At 42.9% G+C, this 21,687-nt stretch overlaps 1 protein-coding gene across 1 annotated transcript in view; it reads left to right on the forward strand.

Moving 5' to 3' along the window:
- The window catches only part of LOC126481073 (transmembrane protein 245), a 255,825-nt gene that overhangs the window by 132,766 nt on the left and 101,372 nt on the right, over positions 1-21,687 (forward strand). Inside the window, exon 9 of the mRNA XM_050104559.1 lies at positions 16,824-17,008. Within this exon, the coding sequence (XP_049960516.1) occupies positions 16,824-17,008 (185 nt within the window). The remainder of the gene's footprint in view (positions 1-16,823; positions 17,009-21,687) is intronic.

Raw genomic sequence — 21,687 nt, forward strand, 5'->3', positions numbered from 1 at the left:
CCTGTCCATCTTTGTCACTCCAATACTGTTTCTCAAGAATTTCATCTCACTAGCTTGTACTTTGCTTTTCTCTCTTCCTTTCATAAAGCAGGTTCCTGATGAATATGTCAAGATCGGGACATAGTATGACTGGTATATAACCTTTTTACTGATTTGTGGTACATCCTTGTTCCATATCAGGCTTCTGACACACTTCCCAAATGCTTCTGCTTTTCTCCCCCACTTGTTTTATTTCCCTGTCATTTTTTCCATCTTCCTGTATCAGGCTTCCTAGGTACTTGAAACTCTCCACTCTCCTCATCATTCCCCGCCAATTGTTATTCCCGTTGTTCTTCTCTCCTTCCTTCTTGTTGTGACAATCATCTCACTTTTACTTATACTAAATTTCATCCCGTATTCTTGTACTGTTCATTCCCATACGTCCAACTGCTCTTGATTGGATTATCTAATACATTACGGTAATAAACGTTTATTGTGGTGATGATCATTGCTCGATTCGAAAAATGCTTGTGCAACACATCACTTCATCAAAGTGATATGTTACACTACAGGTTCCCCCCTTAGGCTGATGATATCAGCATTACATTGAAACGTTAACGAAACAACAGATATTTAAAGTTCCAACTTCACAACAAGTATTAAAAATTATTTTTAACTTTGATGTACCATTACAGTTGTAATTATATCTCATTTTCAATGAATATATTTATTCATGTTTATTAACTGCGAAATGCTCCTCAATAGAGTGAAAACCATTAATCATAGGTTACCTGTTTTACTTTGACTAAGTTATCTACCAGGTAATCACCCTTACTATGGATATGGAATTTCAGGTAACAAGCATTTATCTTCCATAGAGATCATTAGCAGTCCTGTAGTTTCATGGGTTTTGCTCATGCACCACTCATTACTAGGATCTACAGTCCAGTAACCACTTCTTAACCATCTAATCATATATATTTATGCCAGAATTCAGACTTTTCTAGCCATGCTCATAAACAGTTTGGAAGTTACTGGACATTTGCTACATCATATATATATATATAAGAAGAATTCCATGATGGAGACTATAGTAAAGAGGGAAGTTAGCCAAGTTACTCTCAGAAGAGAAGACAGAACAGAAAAAAAAAGACTAAGGATATTAGAACATAAGAAAGAAAGAAGGTAGACCCCAAAGACTGATAACCATTCCACCCCTATCTTAGTATTTCCATCTTAACAGGTTCTTTGCTGAAGAGCCAAAGGACAAAGTTGTTCAGCGACCCTTCACAACAGAATTTCCCATTTCCACCCATACGGACCCTGAAAAGTGGTCCTGACACCTTACTATTGACGCCAAATGGAAAGATTAGCAATGTGACACAGCTTGTGCAAGTTCCACATTTAACTAATTCCATGGATTAACTTATCCCTAAACCCAGCCATATTACTTATCGTTGTTGTTGTTGTTGTTGTCTTCAGTCCTGAGACTGGTTTGATGCAGCTCTCCATGCTACTCTATCCTGTGCAAGCTTCTTCATCTCCCAGTACCTACTGCAACCTACATCCTTCTGAATCTGCTTAGTGTATTGATCTTTGGTGGTGGTGGTTGGTGGTGGTTGTTGGGATGTTTAAGGGGGACTAAACAGCGGAGGTCATCAGTCCCCCAGATCTTTGGTGGAAGGAGTATATAGAGGGTCTATACAAGGGCGATGTACTTGAGAACAATATTATGGAAATGGAAGAGGATGTAGATGAAGATGAAATGGGAGATATGATACTGCGGGAAGAGTTTGACAAAGCGCTGAAAGACCTGAGTCGAAACAAGGCCCCGGGATTAGACAACATTCCATTAGAACTACTGACGGCCTTGGGAGAGTCAGTCATGACAAAACTCTACCATCTGGTGAGCAAGATGTATGAGACACATGAAATACCCTCAGACTTCAAGAAGAATATAATAATTCCAATCCCAAAGAAAGCAGGTGTTGACAGATGTGAAAATTACCGAACTATCAGTTTAATAAGTCACAGCTGCAAAATACTAATGTGAATTCTTTACAGATGAATGGAAAAACTGGTAGAAGCCAACCTCGGGGAAGATCAGTTTGGATTCTGCAGAAATGTTGGAACACGTGAGGCAATACTGACCCTACGACTTATCTTAGAAAATAGATTAAGGAAAGGCAAACCTTTGTTTCTAGCATTTGTAGACTTAGAGAAAGCTTTCGACAATGTTGACTGGAATACTCTCTTTCAAATTCTAAAGATGGCAGGGGTAAAAGACAGGGAGCGAAAGGCTATTTACAAGTTGTACAGAAACCAGATGGCAGTTATAAGAGTCGAGGGGCATGAAAGGGAAGCAGCGGTTGGGAAGGGAGTGAGACAGGGTTGTAGCCTATCCCCGATGTTATTCAATCTGTATATTCAGCAAGCAGTAAAGGAAACAAAAGAAAAGTTTGGAGTAGGTATTAAAATCCATGGAGAAGAAATAAAAACTTAGAGGTTCGCCGATGACATTGTAATTCTGTCAGAGACAGCAAAGGACTTGGAAGAGCAGTTGAATGGAATGGACAGTGTCTTGAAAGGAGGATATAAGATGAACATCAACAAAAACAAAACAAGGATAATGGAATGTAGTCTAATTAAGTCGGGCGATGCTGAGGGAATTAGATTAGGAAATGAGACACTTAAAGTGGTAAAGGAGTTTTGCTATTTGGGAAGCAAAATAACTGATGATGGTCGAAGTAGAGAGGATGTAAAATGTAGACTGGCAGTGGCAAGGAAAGCGTTGCTGAAGAAGAGAAATTTGTTAACATCGAGTATAGATTTAAGTGTCAGGAAGTCGTTTCTGAAAGTATTTGTATGGAGTGTAGCCATGTATGGAAGTGAAACATGGACGATAAATAGTGTGGACAAGAAGAGAATATAAGCTTTTGAAATGTGGTGCTACAGAAGAATGCTGAAGATTATATGGGTAGATCACATAACTAATGAAGTGGTTTCGAATAGAATTGGGGAGAAGAGGAGTTTGTTGCACAACTTGACAAGAAGAAGGGACCGGTTGGTAGGACATGTTCTAAGGCATGAAGGAATCACAAATTTAGCATTGGTGGGCAGCGCGGAGGGTAAAAATCGTAGAGGGAAACCAAGAGATGAATACACTAAGCAGATTCAGAAGGATGTAGGTTGCAGTAAGTACTGGGAGATGAAGAAGCTTGCACAGGATAGAGTAGCATGGAGAGCTGCATCAAACCAGTCTCAGGACTGAAGACAACAGCAGCAGCAACCTAAGGACATCACACACATCCATACCCAAGGCAGGATTCGAACCTGCGACCGGAGTGGTCGCTCGGCTCCAGACTGTAGCGCCTAGAACCGCACAGCCACTCCTGCCAGCTCCAGGTTAATCAACAAACACTTTCAACATTTGTAAAGTGGTACCAACCGGAAGAGTTACATGTTTTGAGCAATTTAAGAAGATTTGTTGACAAACATTCTGTAATCTACTTCCTATCTTTCCAAACCTGAAGAGTAGCATACAATACTTGGACTGTTGTCTCTTTATGATGTCATCATTGTCTCTAGATTAACATTTGGAAAAGATTGACCAACTCAGATAAATTAATCCAGTTTGCTCCTTTTGAGAAACCTCTAAACTAATGGCAGCAACCTATGTAGTAATAGTCAAGATACTCCTCTTTCCTCAGAAAGGTTATCCCAACACAGTCATATAATTAACAACGGCGATATTGTCCCAATTAATGCATTCTTCTTTTTCTCTCAGGAATAGGTCATATTTTTCCTCTAGATCCACGTACCGTATCTTTTCCATTATGCTGTACGTGCATACCCTGTCACCCTATCCTGTTAATAACATTTACAGCTCTGCCTTCTCCTTTTATGTCTGTACAGTCAAAACCGGTTATAACAATGTTGATGAGGGGACTGGCAATTTACAGTCATTATAAATGACAGTTGCGCAAACTGGGTTTTTGCTTTGTTTTTTGATAAAAATTTGTTTGTCTAAATTTTAGGCTGCCATAGAGTTAACACTTAGGAATGCAGTACAACTACAGTATTCCCAAAACAGTATTTGTGGAATAGTACCAAAGAGGAATTTTTCTTATATTTTTGCCGTATGTACAGCAATAAAATGCTACCAAAATGTAAAAGTGAATAAAAAGTAGCAACAGTGTAAATCATTCAGTAGTGTTGAACACGTTAGTGCATAGCGTAATAGTCATTAATGACACAGCTGTGTTCCATTTATTGCACTACAAAAATAAGTCAGTATTAGCAAAATCATAAGGCAGTATTCAATACAAAAATTACATAATGCCTACACATTTTCATATGTTTCTCTTTAAAATGTTGTGCTAATGTAATGTAATGTACTGTACCTAACATATTGAAAATATTTAACACAAATAACCACAAAACATCAATAATGAATTCACTGTTATTCCACTTCTGTACTTTGGAAAAAAGGAGGACACGTACTGGAATTTGATTTTGTAGTTTTCTACATTCACAGCAAAGACATTGTTGCTTACATTTTTAACCAGTTGCTTTAACCGTGAAATGCAGTACAGTAGCACATATTACAGTATATTGTCTTACTTAAGGTAATAAGTTATCTTTGTGTGCTTTTTGCATGTAAGATGTACTTCTCCTTTTTTCGTTTGACGATGCATTCACTATAATGCTTGATTTGACACCAACAATCTGCAGAAAACAGGAGTTTGAAAATAAGCATTGCAGTGTTGGTAGTAATCTCCAAATATGTAACAAACAAAAATGAACGTTGGCTGTTACAGCTGCTGTATCTCTCTGAAAATGTAATAAAAAATTCATAGTGAAATACAATAAGTTGCAATAATCAGTGTTGTACTAAGTGATATTTTAAACATAGCATTTACATAGGATTTAGACGGGACTGTAAGATTTTGCTGTTAGAGCAAATACGTCAGTAAAAGCAATGTCACTACAAATGGTATCGACTGTGTATCAAGGTAACCTATTCCTACTGTAGCTCGTATTCATACCTGGTTTTTAATCTGTCTTCTGTGCTATATTTATTTTTCTCTCCTGTACACACCCATTACTGTAACTCCAAATGTCCTCATATGTTATTTGGGAATGAGTGTTCTGCAGTTAGGAGGTGCAAGAAGCATATCTGGATGTTAGTCCATCATGTTTATACATCAAATCTAAGGGCATATCCTCAATTTGCCTCTATCATAAGTGACAGAGTTAACACCCATATCACCTAGAAAAAGAAATAACTCCTCTAGGATCTGCAGTCTGTTTGCTGTCTAAAGATTATTAATTTCTATTGTCACCACATCCTAAAGTAAAAGTATGTTCAATTTAGAGGGATGCTTTGTATGACACACATCTTTTGATCATATTTATATTATAAAGACCTCTATCTTTTCCACTCGGTAGATGTACTAAGAAAGCAGCTTTTTGGTGTGGAATCCTCATAATTTTTTATGGACATTCATAAAAATATGAATCATGAAACTTCCTGGCAGATTAAAACTGTGTGCCGGACCGAGACTCGAACTTGGGACCTTTGCCTTTCGCGGGCAAGTGCTCTACCATCTGCGCTACCGAAGCACGACTCACGCCCAGTCCTCACAGTTTGGAAGGTAGGAGACGAGATACTGGCAGAAGTAAAGCTGTGAGTCGTGCTTCGGTACCTCAGATGGTAGAGTACTTGCCCGCGAAAGCCAAAGGTCCTGAGTTCGAGTCTCGGTCGGGCACACAGTTTTAATCTGCCAGGAAGTTTCATATCAGTGCACACACTGCTGCAGAGTGAAAATCTCATTCTGGAAACATCCCCCAGGCTGTGGGTAACCCATGTCTCAGCAGTATCCTTTCTTTCAGGAGTGTTAGTTCTGAAAGGTTCGCAGGAGAGCTTCTGTAAAGTTTGGAAGGTAGGAGGCAAGGTACTGGCAGAAGTAAAGCTTTGAGGACGGGGCATGAGTCGTGCTTTGGTAGCTCAGTTGGTAGAGCACTTGCCCGCGAAAGGCAAAGGTCCCGGGTTTGAGTCTTGGTCCGGCACACAGTTTTAATCTGCCAGGAAGTTTCATATCAGCGCACACTCCGCTGCAGAGTGAAAATCTCATTCTGGAAATAGGAAATCATGCTCATTTCTTTCTTTGTGAAATGTGATGAAAGACTTTACTAGCACAGTGTCATTAAGTTTAAAATTAGATCAAAGTAACTTATACTTTCATTTATATAACCAGTAATGGTGTAAGCACACTTAACATAAGGCGAAAAAATTCCTATTCTGTAATAAAGTATCATGAGATATTGAATCATAGTCTAATAATTAAAGGAATTAACATGCATTACGCAGTGACCCAAATTCACTTAAACACTATTACTTTCCTCCAACAGTTAACAAATATTTATGTAGACAATTTCATTGCCTCAAGTGAGTAAATAAGGGTAAGTAAATAATACTGTAAAATCTTAAACAACATTGTATACTAAAAATGCTTCCATTTGAGATATCAGTGTTCTGGAGGCACGTTCCATCAGGCATATACTATGGTGTCCTCAGCATAAATCAACCAAACCACCTCCAGGATTTGGGCTAGTGACACACATTAAATGTAGGCTTCTGGCTGTTTTACTGAACATCATCCTGATTGCCATTCAGCTCCAAACATTTACACTCATGTTCAGAATAAACAGATCACCTTGAGCAACTAGAGATAGGATGTTCATATTCACAGGACATGTACATTAGTATGTTCTGCAAAAATGATTAGCATTTGAACCATGTTAGCCCACAGGTTCAAGGTCAACACCGATATTGTGGCACAAACAACTCACTGGTAAAATGTGCCTGTGGCTGTCGTTGTCACTATAAACTGAAGGTAATGGATCAGTGTGACTTGAGCAGCCACAAGGGCGTATGCGCGAATTGTACTGTCAAATCGGTGAGTTTGAAAGACAGTGTGTTATTGCCACGAGAGAATGTGATCCATCCATCTGGGGAATGGCTGCTTGTGTGGCACAGAAGTGTTTTGGCAGTGTAACGGATGTGTGCATGATGGTTCATGGAAGACTGTAGAATACGATGAGATGGGTCAGGTCACACAATCCAGACTAGACCAGACACCCCCCCCCCCCCCCACCCCCCCACCCCCCAAGAAGATCGGCTCTCATCTAAAATGCTAATCATTTCTGCAGAACATACTAATGTACATGTCCAGTGAGTATGAACATCCTCTCTCTATCTCTAATCATTCAAGGTGTTCATTTTTTTCTGAACGTAAATGTACATAAAGTAGCATGTCTGAAATTACGAGGTATACGCTACTGTACTTATAAATCTTAATGGTTCTGCATATAATAAATTGCATAGTATCATATATCAAAAGCTTTTATAGAATAATGCTCCATTCAAATACACTGACCAGCCAGAACATTATGATCACTAACCTACTGTTGATAAAACCCATCCAGGTGATAGCAGCATCACCTGGTGAGGAATGACTGCTAGTCAGACACACACGGCGCATGTAGTATCAGTAAGCATGCTGTCCCTGTGTAGGATGGGGAAGGCAGGCGATCTTTCTGAGTTTGATCTAGAGCATATTGTGATGCTTTCTGAGTTTGATCTAGAGCGTATTGTGATGACCCAGAGACTCAGTAAGAACATTTCTGAAACTGGCATGCCATGTCCGGTGTCCAAGGAGTGTTGTGGTGAGTGTCTTCAACATGTTGCAAAACCAAGGTGAAACCCATCCAGACATTGTGGGGTTGGGCTGCCACCCCTCATTATGGATTTCGGACGTCATAGGCCTAGCAGGAGAGGTGGAAAACTATGGCGGAACCAACATCAGTCAGACTTCAATGTTAGTCAGTGTACAAGTATATCTAAATACACAGTGCACTGAACACTCCTAACAATGGGCCTCCATAGCATGTGCCAGTGTGAACACCACGACATCGGCAACTATAATGGAAAAGGGCACGTGACCATTGGCACTAGACGTTGGCGCAGTGGCAAATTGTTGCATGGTCTGGTGGATCCCAATACCTTCTTCATCATGCCAATGGAAGGACATGAATCTGTCGTCTTCCAAGAGAGTAGCTCCTTGACACCTGTATTGCGAGACAGAGACAAACTGGCGGCAGTTCCATTATGCTCTGGGGAACATTCACATGAGCATCTCTGGGTCCAGTGGAGCTCGTGAAAGCACCATGACAGCCAAGGAGTATTGTACGCTGGTTTCAGACCACTTACAGCCCTTCACACACACACACACACACACACACACACACACACACACACACACACATCACCTACACATCGAAGGCTCTTTCTGCTGTGCAGCGTAATTATTCACAAGTGGTAAAGGGGGTGTTAGTTGTTATTTTTGGAGTTAAAAAGTTCCCCATTTTCCTGTATGGGGCAAGGTTCCTCCTCATCGTCAACCACAAGCTGCTGGTTTCCTTATTTTGCCTTTGTTACAAGGTGCCAGATGGGACCGATCATCAGTTGCAGTAACTATTTATGTGACATTCGTTACTGCTCCCACTGCCAAGCATGCCAGTGGTGATGCGCTATTGTGGCTTCTGGTGGGGCCCGATTTGTTGTTCGATCAGCAGGAGGCTCCCGTGTTCGCATTGGATGATGGCATGCAGCAAACTGGGTGATGCCTTCCTAACAGCAAACACTGTCAGATTTTCTATTAGTGGCATGAGAGGTTGCTAACCTGTTTTTACAAAAAAATTGTTTCAGCAGTTCAGGTGGATTGGCTGGAATACCTATCTTTGGGTGCAGATTCATTTTTTCTCATCAGTGATCAACTCAGCATTGTCCAGGGGATTAAAAATAATAAATTTGTGCGACCAGTTACATTGCTATGAGTATTATTTCTTATTTGAACTGTAGATCTATTTCAGCTACACATCCATCATCAGTTTTTTCTGTAATAGAATATCTTGTACAATTTGATGCATCTGTTGTATTATATGTGAGTTACTTATGAATAATATGATTTTACATATGTTTTCAAGTCCTGAATTGCATGCAATATTGTTGTTTCTGTCGTTGTCTATTTGTTACTGGTTATGTTTTATATTAATGTAATGATAATAATTAGTTTTGTAGTACGTTTTGAATTTTCATTTAGAAGTGATCAGAAATAAATCTTAATCTGTAATGAACATTTAGTGAAAGCAGTTGTGGCAGATCTCATAACTTCTGTTATTTCAGTTGCTGTATATTTGTTTACAGATTATTTTCTTTCATTGTTATTCTAGTATTAATCAGTTGTTTGTTATGTTCTGACATTTCATTAATAATGGTCAGAAATAAAACTTAGTTTCCAGTTGAAATTTCAAGATAGCAATTATATCTGATGATCAGCATATTGAAGGTTACATCTGCTGATGGCTGGGTGTTGTGTGCTGTCCTTAGGTTAGTTAGGTTTAATTAGTTGATGACCTCAGCAGTTGAGTCGCATAGTGCTCAGAGCCGTTACATCTGCTTGTTGACAATTTTGTCAGCAGTGTTTATGATTTATCCAGGATATTGGTGGATGATATCAATAAAGTTTTCGATTATGTCTTTATATTTTAGGTCAATTTGTTTTTTGAGAATTCAATGTGGATTATTTCTTGTGTGTAGATTTATCTCAATTTCCTCCAGTATATTCATTATCAGCCCCTTTGATGTTATGTGTAAAACATCAACAGCATTTTCCAATTGGTGTGTTGTTCATTTTTAATATGATAGAAAAAGATGGATAGATTGTTGTCACTTAGTCTAACATTTTCTTGATATCTACTGGTGAAGTTCCTGCTTGTCTGTCCTATTACAACTTTTGGTAGTCTTTGCACTGAATTTTACATATTCCTGGGTTTTAGTATATTGGTGGTTTCGAGATCATGTATTTTTGTTTTTGTATTATGTCATGTTCGGTAACCAAAATGTATGTTGGTGGTTTTCAGTAGTACATTAATGTTTCTGATGAGTGTTATTCCTTTAAATACAGTAGATTGTGAGGGTTTTGTGTATTTGTTACGTAACATTATGATTATTTATGGATTGTATTCTTTCTGTTGTGCCTAAAAAAGCAAGGTTCCTGTTTCAGAGGCAGGTTAATCGTTTTATTGATCATTATGTGAAAATATATGTATTTGTGTGATTTTAGTAGGCAGGAATTGGCATCAGTAATGTTATCAGACTTTCAGTTTGTTTTGGGGGTTGTTACTTTTACTTATGGTCAAGTCAAGGAAGTTTATTGATTGTTTTGTTTCTAATTCCATTGTAATTTCATTTTGGGTGTTGTGTGTTTAGTGTTATATGTATGTGTTCTGTGTCATCATCGTTTCCATCTGTAAGCATTATTGTGTAGTTGACATATCTGTAGTAATACACTCCTGGAAATGGAAAAAAGAACACATTGACACCGGTGTGTCAGACCCACCATACTTGCTCCGGACACTGCGAGAGGGCTGTACAAGCAATGATCACACGCACGGCACAGCGGACACACCAGGAACCGCGGTGTTGGCCGTCGAATGGCGCTAGCTGCGCAGTATTTGTGCACCGCCGCCGTCAGTGTCAGCCAGTTTGCCGTGGCATACGGAGCTCCATCACAGTCTTTAACACTGGTAGCATGCCGCGACAGCGTGGACGTGAACCGTATGTGCAGTTGACGGACTTTGAGCGAGGGCGTATAGTGGGCATGCGGGAGGCCGGGTGGACGTACCGCCGAATTGCTCAACACGTGGGGCGTGAGGTCTCCACAGTACATCGATGTTGTCGCCAGTGGTCGGCGGAAGGTGCACGTGCCCGTCGACCTGGGACCGGACCGCAGTGACGCACGGATGCACGCCAAGACCGTAGGATCCTACGCAGTGCCGTAGGGGACCGCACCGCCACTTCCCAGCAAATTAGGGACACTGTTGCTGCTGGGGTATCGGCGAGGACCATTCGCAACCGTCTCCATGAAGCTGGGCTACGGTCCCACACACCGTTAGGCCATCTTCCGCTCACGCCCCAACATCGTGCAGCCCGCCTCCAGTGGTGTCGCGACAGGCGTGAATGGAGGGACGAATGGAGACGTGTCGTCTTCAGCGATGAGAGTCGCTTCTGCCTTGGTGCCAATGATGGTCGTATGCGTGTTTGGCGCCGTGCAGGTGAGCGCCACAATCAGGACTGCATACGACCGAGGCACACAGGGCCAACACCCGGCATCATGGTGTGGGGAGCGATCTCCTACACTGGCCGTACACCACTGGTGATCGTCGAGGGGACACTGAATAGTGCACGGTACATCCAAACCGTCATCGAACCCATCGTTCTACCATTCCTAGACCGGCAAGGAAACTTGCTGTTCCAATAGGACAACGCACGTCCGCATGTATCCCGTGCCACCCAACGTGCTCTAGAAGGTGTAAGTCAACTACCCTGGCCAGCAAGATCTCCGGATCTGTCCCCCATTGAGCATGTTTGGGACTGGATGAAGCGTCGTCTCACGCGGTCTGCACGTCCAGCACGAACGCTGGTCCAACTGAGGCGCCAGGTGGAAATGGCATGGCAAGCCGTTCCACGGGACTACATCCAGCATCTCTACGATCGTCTCCATGGGAGAATAGCAGCCTGCATTGCTGCGAAAGGTGGATATACACTGTACTAGTGCCGACATTGTGCATGCTCTGTTGCCTGTGTCTATGTGCCTGTGGTTCTGTCAGTGTGATCATGTGATGTATCTGACCCTAGGAATGTGTCAATAAAGTTTCCCCTTCCTGGGACAATGAATTCACGGTGTTCTTATTTCAATTTACAGGAGTGTATATTATTTTATTAATGAAAGTGTTTGTGGTTATAAATAATTTTTCTTGTAATATGTTTAAGAAAATATCCTCTATTGTGCCAGCAATGCTACCTCCCTTTGCTATTCCATCTTTTTGCATGTAAATTTTGTCCTTGAGTGTGAAGTAGTTTTGGTTTAGTACTAAGTGTAGCAATCATATTATTCCATTAGTTTCTGTTGTATATGTTTTCCTGTATCTTAGTACATTTTCTTCTCCTTCGCTGGTCCTGGAGCACCCTCGGGACAGGGTGCTCATCTATTTCATGGGTATTTTTTTGGTCAGTGCATGGTTATTGATGGTCTGTGCATTGTACAATTTCCTATATGTAGCCAAACTTTCCTTCTTGTCATAGGGTGCCATTGTTCGTACTTTATCAGCTATTTTTGCCAATGAGAGCTCCCCCAGGACCCTTATGTCTGATAACTGTAGGCATTTTGTAAGACAATTTATTTGTGTGACCATCCTCCTTAGTAACCACAGTAATATTTGTTTTGTAAATAAAGCTGCTTTTTATCGCTGTACTGTAATTTATTTCTCCCAGACCCGTTTCACCTATTTTTTTACTCTAAGGCCTCTTCAGTGGGATAGTTTGTTAGTGGCATCTGCGTTTCTTCTCATTTGGTCTGGAGGTCACTCTACCACTTCATTTCCGACACATAAGCACATTTTTATATTCTGAACTTTTTCTTCACACTGGTCATCATGTTTACCTTTACTTTTACTCTTTTGCCACTAGTTATAGATATTTTTTCGAAAACTGTGTGTTTATAGATGTAAGTATTGAGAGGTCATTATGTGTTTTCCTCCTTTTTGGTTTGTTTACCTCAAACAAACCAAACAGGAGGAAAAAATTTGTTAGACATTTACATTCATAACAGTAGCCGGCAGTGTTGGCTGTTAGGTATCATGGCGGGCCATGAAGATCGGCAGTTGTTTGTCATGGATGTTGGTAATGAGCAGCTGACCTGTCATACAAATCAGTTGCACACACCTCCTGTTGGGACATCACCACCATGATCTAGTCTGCCAGGTGGCATGATGTTGGTCCAGGTGCGGGCTCCCACTTGCAGTGACATGCTTCCCTGTTGCCGTCCCCTCTGTGTCCTCGTGGCACCTGCAGCCTTGGATACCAATGAGGCTTGTACCTGCATCTGCTGATGTGTAGCCCATGGGTTTTGATCTGCCCTCCTCCTCCTCCTCCTCCTCCTCACCCTCTCATCAGGTGGTCTCGCCTCCACCTCGGCTGCTGATGGACCCCTGTAGCCTCAGCCTCCGTGCCCTTCCTTTGGAACCGGCAGTGTCAGCATTGCCTTCTTTAGTGGTCGATCTGCTACTGGGTTCTCCAGCAGTCTTTTCTGTTCTGCACCAGAAGTCGTGACCCGAGCTTGGGTATTTTTGGCCCTACATGGCATTCGCAGAGAGCCACTGCCAGTGGACATTGTGATGGAGACAGATGATCTGACTCAGCACGTCGTATGGGACGCACTGGCAGAGATGTTTACCTGCAAGTGGAAGTAAGCCAAGCAGGTGACTGATTACACTGCGTTTGACGACTGTAGACCTAGCCTTGCGCATTGTACTAAGTGTTGTTTCCAGGTGCTCAGTTGACAGCCTCACTTCCAGTTGGATACTGAGTTATCCCTATGCATGTCTCTGTGAGGGTTTTGACCTTCTACTCTCATGGGGTTATTTTCCCCAGTTATTATGAAGACCCTGTTGACCTATGAAGTACCAACACAGACAGTATAGTGTAGCAACATTATCGCATCGGTGATGATACTAAAGTTTAAATTTTTTGGTTTAGTTCAGTGTGTTATATGGCCCCTGCTCCCCAAAAAATGGGAAAGTTTTATTGCGTTACAAGTTAGTTGATCAATCTAATTTTTGTCAGTTGCCATGTGCAAATGCCCAAGCTAGAATTCTAATGTTTTAGCAACAGCTTTTCTTTTTTATAACAATATAAAGAGAGGACAAATAGTTGCTCTTAGTTTTCCTACCTTAATTGTTCTTCGACCATTAACTCTCCCATGATGTAAAGGGATCCTGTGGAATGACCCAAACTCTGATATCAGTAGGATAGGTCGTGTTTACTTTGATGAAGTTTGGCAGGATTGGTATGCATTGCATGTTAAGCCTTAAGGAGCAACCTGCACTTTACTCTTGGATGTTGATGTTGTCTGAGGATTCTCAGAAAAATTATAAATGACAGATTTTTTTTTCCCCCCTCCAGTTACCTGCCCCCCCCCCCCCCCCCACCTCACACACACACACACACACACACACACACACACACACACACACATATCAAAATGACACAGAAGATTGTGAAGTTGCACCAGCCTGAGACAGCATAAAGAACAGACAGGGTTAGCTTGATAAGGGGAGAGGGGATGTGCAACTCCCCCTCACCTGGTGGATGGAGTTTGGAGAGACAGTTAAATTCTGCCTAAACAATATTGACATTATGACTATAGAGTCTGTGGATAAAAGGTTAACAGTGAATTTACTTATCAAATACAGGTAAAATCTGAAGCTTTCGATCATTGTCTGCATCATCATGGCCAGGGGTCGAGTCTGATTATTGTGAACACTACATGTAATTCAATACCTTCTCTTGCTGACAGTACGGGTAATGTAACTGATGATGATAAACAGAAGGCCGAAATTCTAAACCTAGCTTTCAAAAACTTGTTTACTGTAGAGGACTGCAGCAACACTCCCCCTTTCAATTATTGAACAAACACAAGGATGGCTGACATAGTGTTTAGTGTATCTGGGATTGTAAAACAGTTAAGATCCTTAGACACCAGGAAGGCATCTGGCCCAGACAGTATCCCCATAAGATTATTTGTTGACTATGCAACAAATATAGCACCATTCTTATCCATCATCTATCAGAGATCATTGGGACAGCGGAAAGGTCCACGGGACTGGAAGAAGACCCAGGTCATAGCAATCTATAAAAAGGATAGAAAATCGGATGCACATAATTACCGACCAATTTCACTGACATTGATTTGTTGTATAATCATGGAACATATTTTGTGTTCAGACATAATGACCTTTCTAGACTCTGAGAAGCTCATCTGCAGAAACTAGCATGGTTTTAGGAAACAGCGGTCATGCGAGACACAGCTGGCCCTCTTTGTGCGTGATATACAACAGGCTCTAGATACCAGCTCCCAGGTTGATGCCATATTTCTCGACTTTCAAAAGCCGTTTGACTCAGTTCTGCACTGTTGCTTGCTCCAAAAAGTGTGCGCTTACGATCTATCCAATGACATATGCTGTTGGATACAAGGTTTTCTAACAGACAGGGAGCAGTATGTTGTCCTGAATGGGGTGACTTCAACGGAAACAAGCGTAACTTCAGGTGTGCCCCAGGGCAGTGTAATAGGTCCGCTGCTTTTTAAGATTTACATAAACGATCTGGTTGATGGTATTGACAGTGGCATTAGACTGTTTGCTGATTTTGCTGTAGTCTACAGGAAAGTAGTATCACACGAAAGTTGTGAACAAATCAATGAGGATTTGCAGAAAATAAATGCTTGGTGTAATGACTGGAAGTTATCTCTCAGTATTAGTGCGTGTAACCTACTGCGTATAACAAGGTGAAAGTCCCCATTAATGTATGAGAAAAAAATAAATGCCCAGTCTTTGAAAGCGGTACCATCCGTCAAGTATCTGGGTGTGACTATTCGAAATGATCTGAAATGGAGTGATCAGATTACACAAGTAATGGGCAAGGCGAATCTAGATTGCAGTTTATTGGTAGAATCCTAAAGCAGTGCAGTCCTTCAACGAAGGAAATAGCCTACAATACATTAGTTCGTCCAGTCTTAGAGTATTGTTCGTCTGTATAGGACCCTTACCAGTTAGGTCTGATTCAACAGATTGAGAAGGTCCAAAGAAGAGCAGCAAGATTCATGACTGGTAAATTTAGCCATTGTGAGAGCGTTACAAATCTTGTAGAATGTTTGAAGTGGGACACACTTGCAGATAGACGGCACGCTAAACGGAAGGAGCTGCTCACTGAATTCTGAAATCCGATCTTCACTGAGGATGTAGAGCATATATTATTACCACCAACTTTCAAATTGTGCAATGATTACCATTCAAAGATAAGGGAAATTAGAGCTCGTACTAAGGCACTTAGACAGTCGTTTTTCCCTCGCGCGATCTGTGAGTGAGTGGAACAGAGGGGGGGTGGGGAATATGACTTTGGCGCGAATTGTGCCCTCTGCCACACACCGCTTGGTGGCTAGCGGAGTATATATGTAGATGTAGAGGTAGGTGTAGGCTCCCAGTTTTATGCCCAGAGGACAGCATTTGATTGGCTAGATTATATCATGGGGATGTTGCATGCTGAGGTAGTGCCCTCTATTTCCATGGATTATGTTTACACCTACTGTCCAGCATTGCTTTCAGTGCTACCACTTACACCAGACTGTAACCTACAAAAAGTATTTCTTTGTACTCTTGCTTTAAGTGCACAGTTCCGTGAATTGTTCAGTGTGTAACTGGTGTGTCTATTAAAGTAGTTGCAACAGTCTTAACTTACATTGCTTCCCTAATGACAGAAACCCAATAGTTTGATGTATGAGCCGGAATTCTCTTTGTTCAAACATAATCTTATGTTTATTTAATAGGTTGTGCTCTGCGCTCATCCACCACTGATCCCCCCGCCCCCAATATTCCTTCCTGTATTTAAGATCATGTCTATGGTCAACACAGCGATGGGGAAGTAGACGCGACAGATTGACCGAGAACTTTTTATCTATTATTGACATTGCCAGGTTTTCTGATCGTTTTCATAATAATAATGATGATGATGATAACCAGCTACTTTTTGTCCATGGGACCATAGCAGTAATATTACATGTAGTACTGTGTGTTCAGTTTCATTAAATGCATGTGAGTAGCAGCACCATGTGCTTTTTTGACACTTTATGCGATTTACTGGTAATGTTTTCCTTATTTTCCAGAACTTTTCAATCTTAGTGCACTTTTCACATTTGCAAAAGAAAACGTAGAAACTTTAATTACGCTTTTGGAATCTATATGGACAATACTGAAAGGCAACGTATCACTTGCGTTCGACTCATTTACTGCATTGTTTGCAGTATTATTTGGAGGTGGAACAGCTGTTATAAACTTCTTTGTTAACTTGGTAAGTAATTTTGGCCATGTTTCAATTTAAAACGTTACAGAAAACGATTTTTTTGTGTTTATTAGGTGACTAATTTGATAACATATGCCATCACTGTAAGTTATCTAACAGAGAACTGTTGATAACATTTCTTATAGCTGAGATTAGCCAAGTTACATAACTTGTTTGAAATACTTAAAAATTAATTTGTACTGTGGTAATTCAACAGTTGTGTAGTAACAAAAGACTTTGTGTAACTGTTTGTGTACAGATCCCCCACCCCCCCACAAGCACATAGTAAAAAAACTGTCTCTCTTGCAGCTGAGTAGTACATTAGTACAGTTTGCTAGCAAGAAAATAACAATTCTAAACTGACTACATTTAGTCAGATTCCAACTGGCCATTGCATTAAATTGTACTGGATAACTTATCACTAGATGAAAAGGTTGCTGTAACCCTGTACGTCATACCTGGACGCACGCTGAGGCACCAGATCGCCAGTGTGCTACATTCAAATACTCTGCCTGCGGCATCTGTCCGGGTCAGCCACCAGAAGCCACCCATGACTTGTACCCATGGTATGGCACGGCAGGGCACCCACCTCACCATCTTTCGGGCCTCTCCTCTGTACAAGGAGAACAGAGCAGGTGCCCATCCTCAGATTGTGTTCTACTGTTTCTATGTTTGTTGGTTACTCGACTGGGGAAAAAACTCTCTTGTTCTTTGTGGCCGCAATATTGTTTGTGTCAGGCATTATGACACAATTGACGATGGGTGTGGCATCAACTTCTGTGCTCAGTCTGGTAGGTTGTTCCATTGGTTCTCGTGTCCAAGGAGGCATGCTCAAATCTCTCCTCGAACAGCAGCAGGCTCTTGTGGTCGCTAAGAGGAGCTCAGCCATATTGCTTTTGCAGGCTCTCCTACTGTTGGTGTACCCGCTGCCCTTTCCCTCTTATGATGATGTGACCGAAGACGGGGAGGCTCATGAGAAGCAGCTGTAGCAACCCTTCCTCGCCTTTCATGTTACTAATGCACATACGTGCAAGACTTAGTTCCTTTCTTGGATTCCTCCTCGGGTCTACCAGTTGATGTGCCAGTTAGTCCCACTCCAGAAATCTGTGTCACTTTTGTTTGACGAAATATGTATGTAGTTGTCAAATTATCACAGCATGTCATTGCAGCATGTGTAGAGTTGTCATATTGTCGTGAACAGCCCTATTAGTCATACTGGACTAGAGCAGCTGAACTCCATGGCCTCAGTCGCACATGCCAGTTTGGTATTGAAGCTCATCATGATTCCTAAGCTGATACTATAGTCCGTGATGCCATAATTCGGTTGGCTCGTGACAAGACAGTGTCTAAATGCTCACTACAGTGTGGGGATCCATCTTTGGCCAACGTGTTGTATATTGTTCCACTTTTCAAGATATTTAGTGCCACTGTTGATCAGATCGAGGCTTTATGTGACATCTCCGTGTTTACTCCTCTTCCTGGTCATCAGGTGGCAGTCAGTTATTGAGGGGGAGGACAATTTGGCAGTCTTACACCATGCTGGACAGAGATGTGTGAAATGATGACAATGATGACAACAACAGTAAACAACAACCACCACAGTGCAACAGTATTTCAGCGAGTTGCAACAACCTTCGGTAAAAAGGACATGAAACATCTGTGTGTCATTCTCAGCCCTCTCCTGCAGATATGGACATGGGTATTACGTGTGTGTCTCCATTGCTTATGAATAATAATAAACTGTCTAGTGAAGTGCAAGTGATGGACAAAGTGCTCAGACTACAAGTGGACATTGGTGCAGCTGTGACATTGCTGTACCCACAGTCTTATGTGGACTTGGGATCTCTGGGATTATCTCCTATTACTCAATGTTTGATGAGATGCAACAAGCAGCGTATCCCAATTTTGGGTCAATTTATGACTCCCACTGTGTACAAGTCGGTGGTTTGTTCCTGGACTTTTCTGGTAGTCCCCCCTGCAGGTTCGGGGGTAAGAATAGGCCCGCGGTATTCCTGCCTGTCGTAAGAGGCGACTAAAAGGAGTCTCAAACGTTTCAGCCCTTATGTGATGGTCCCCTGTCGGGTTTGACCTCCATATCTCAAAATTATTCTGAAGAGCGAGCCGATTGGGGAAGGGTGCCTTACTTGGTGCATTGTGTCCATCGTGCGTTGAGACCTTTCGCCAGCTTATTCGTCGTTGCATTGCAGTCCTGCCCGCTCTCCATCTCTTGGGCATGGATACGTTTCTGTGTGCACTTTCCACCATGCAATGTGCAGTGCCACACTCTGCACAGACGACGACCATGGACTACTTTTCACCTAATATCCAACATGGTAACCAGTCTGTTGTGGTGGGGCCGCCATTTACCCTGTTGGTTGTAGCCCCCTGACACAGGGATCGCTCTGGTGATGCCTGCACTGTTAACTCCCCATGTTTGCCAAGGATTAGATGCCTATCTCCTTGGGGCATCGGGATTCCTGGCAATGGCCATCCTGCCAGGTGGCCCCTGCTGAGGCTGGGTGGCACCCGTGGGGAGGGCCCTTGGTCGGAGTGGGTGGCATCAGGGCGGATGACCCGCAATGAAGCGTGGTACATCTTCTCTCGCTGGTGACCAGCCGCCAGCAGTCTCTAAGTGTTCTCAGTCTCAATTTAACGCTCAGAAATACAATCCAAAAACGTTCCCCTCCCTGGCCACACCGTGGGAGGAGTGTAAGTCTCAGGATGGCAGTGACAGTTACTTGCCCCGGTTCCTAATTTGTACAAGAGCTGATGGGAAGTCTTTCATGTCCATAAAGCCTCAGTTCTTCATAGAGCATTTAGAGGACAAGTTTGGGGAGGCGGAGGGCTTGTCCAAAATGCGCTCTGGGTCAGTATTGATAAAAATGGCATCCTCTGCCCAATCACGAAGGTTACTTGTTTGTGACAAGTTGGGGGATGTTTCCGTTACCGTCGCACCCCATAAGAGTTTAAACGTGGTCCAGGGTATTATTTACCATAGGGATCTTCTTTTGCAGTCTGATGACGAGCTGTGCACCAATTTAGAGCGTTGAGGTGTACATTTCGTCCAGCGCATTCATCGGGGCCTGAAGGATAATCAGATTGCTACCGGTGCCTTCATCTTGGTCTTCGAGGGTGATACATTACTGGAGAAGGTCAAAATGATGGTCTACCATTGTGATGTCAAGCCTTATATCCCTCCACCGATGCGGTGCTTTAAGTGCTGAAAGTTTGGCCATATGTCTTCCTGCTGTACTTCCAGCCTCACATGTCGAGATTGCGGATGCTCATCACATCCCAATACTCCATGTGCCCCACCTCCCATCTGTGTCAACTGCGGAGAGCATCATTCACCTTGCTCGCCAGACTGCCGGATCTTACAGAAAGAGCGAAAAATCATGGAATATAAGACCCTGGACCAACTGGCCTATACTGAGGCTAAGAGGAAATATGACCGACTACATCCTGTTTGAATGACATCTTCATATGCTGCTGCTACAACAACCATGTTAGCCCCATCAGTTCCGCGAATTCCAGCCAAATCGATGAGCTGTACAACTCCACATGCCCCCTTGCCCATTGGGGGCACTACCAACCCTGTTGCTCCTGCGCCGCCTACCTCGGGAGCAACAGCCCCCCACCCATCGGGGACGTCTGTCCCCGCTTCTAAGCCAGAGAAGCGTCCAACTTCTTCGGCTCCTCTTGCCCGCAAGGGGTCCCTTGGGTCCCTCCCTTCCCAGGTTTCCCCAAGCAGGAAGGATGATGCCCAACAGTGGCATAAGTGCCCACAGGCAGCTGGTCGTAGGGGTTCATGATCCTCCTCCATCCTGGAGACTGAATTGGTGAAGCACTCCCAGCCAGTGAGACCCAAGGAGCAGCGAGAGAAGTCCAATAAAAAGACCTCTAAGACCAAGGGACTTGCGGTGGCAGCCCCCCCCACCGCAATCTTCAAGCTCTGCATCTGAGGATGAGATGGAGATCCTGGCGTCCACTGAGGACCTGGATCTCGCCTATCCCTCAGACACAATGGATAGCACTTGCACAGGTGCTCAATTGGTAGCAGCAGGGGACGCAGTAGCGTAATCTGCCTCTCCAGTCCCTTCACGCCTTTTTCGGCCATGGACAATGTCATCCTCCAGTGAACTGCGGCGGTTTTTTCCACCATCTTGCTGAGCTCAGACAATTTCTCAGCCTTCACCCTTTCCTTTGCATTGTTCATCAAGAAACTTGGTTTCGAGCAATGCGAACCCCCGCCCTCCGTGGCTATCGGGGTTATCATAGGAACCGGGCAACTTACGAGAGGGTATCTGGTGGCATCTGCATCTACGTCCATCACTCCCTTCACAGCAAGTCTTTCCCTCTACAAACACCTTTAGAGGCTCTCACTGTTCGGATGTGGACGCCTCAGGCTGTTACTGTCTGCGGTCTGTATCTTCCACCAGATGGTGATGTCCCACAGCATGTCCTGGCTGCACTGATAGCCCGATTGCTGCCACCTTTTCTGTTACTAGGCAGCTTCAATGCCCATAACCCTCTGCGGGGTGGAACAGTGACGACAGGCCGAGGCAGCACCATTGACCATGTATTGGGACAGCTCAACATTTCCCTTTTAAATGATGGTGCCTTCACACATTTCAGTGTGGCACGTGCTCAGCCATCGAGCTTTCGATCTGCAGCCCTAGCCTCTTACC

The sequence above is a fragment of the Schistocerca serialis genome, chromosome 5, assembly GCF_023864345.2.
Source record: "Schistocerca serialis cubense isolate TAMUIC-IGC-003099 chromosome 5, iqSchSeri2.2, whole genome shotgun sequence".
Taxonomy (NCBI): Eukaryota; Metazoa; Arthropoda; class Insecta; order Orthoptera; family Acrididae; genus Schistocerca; species Schistocerca serialis.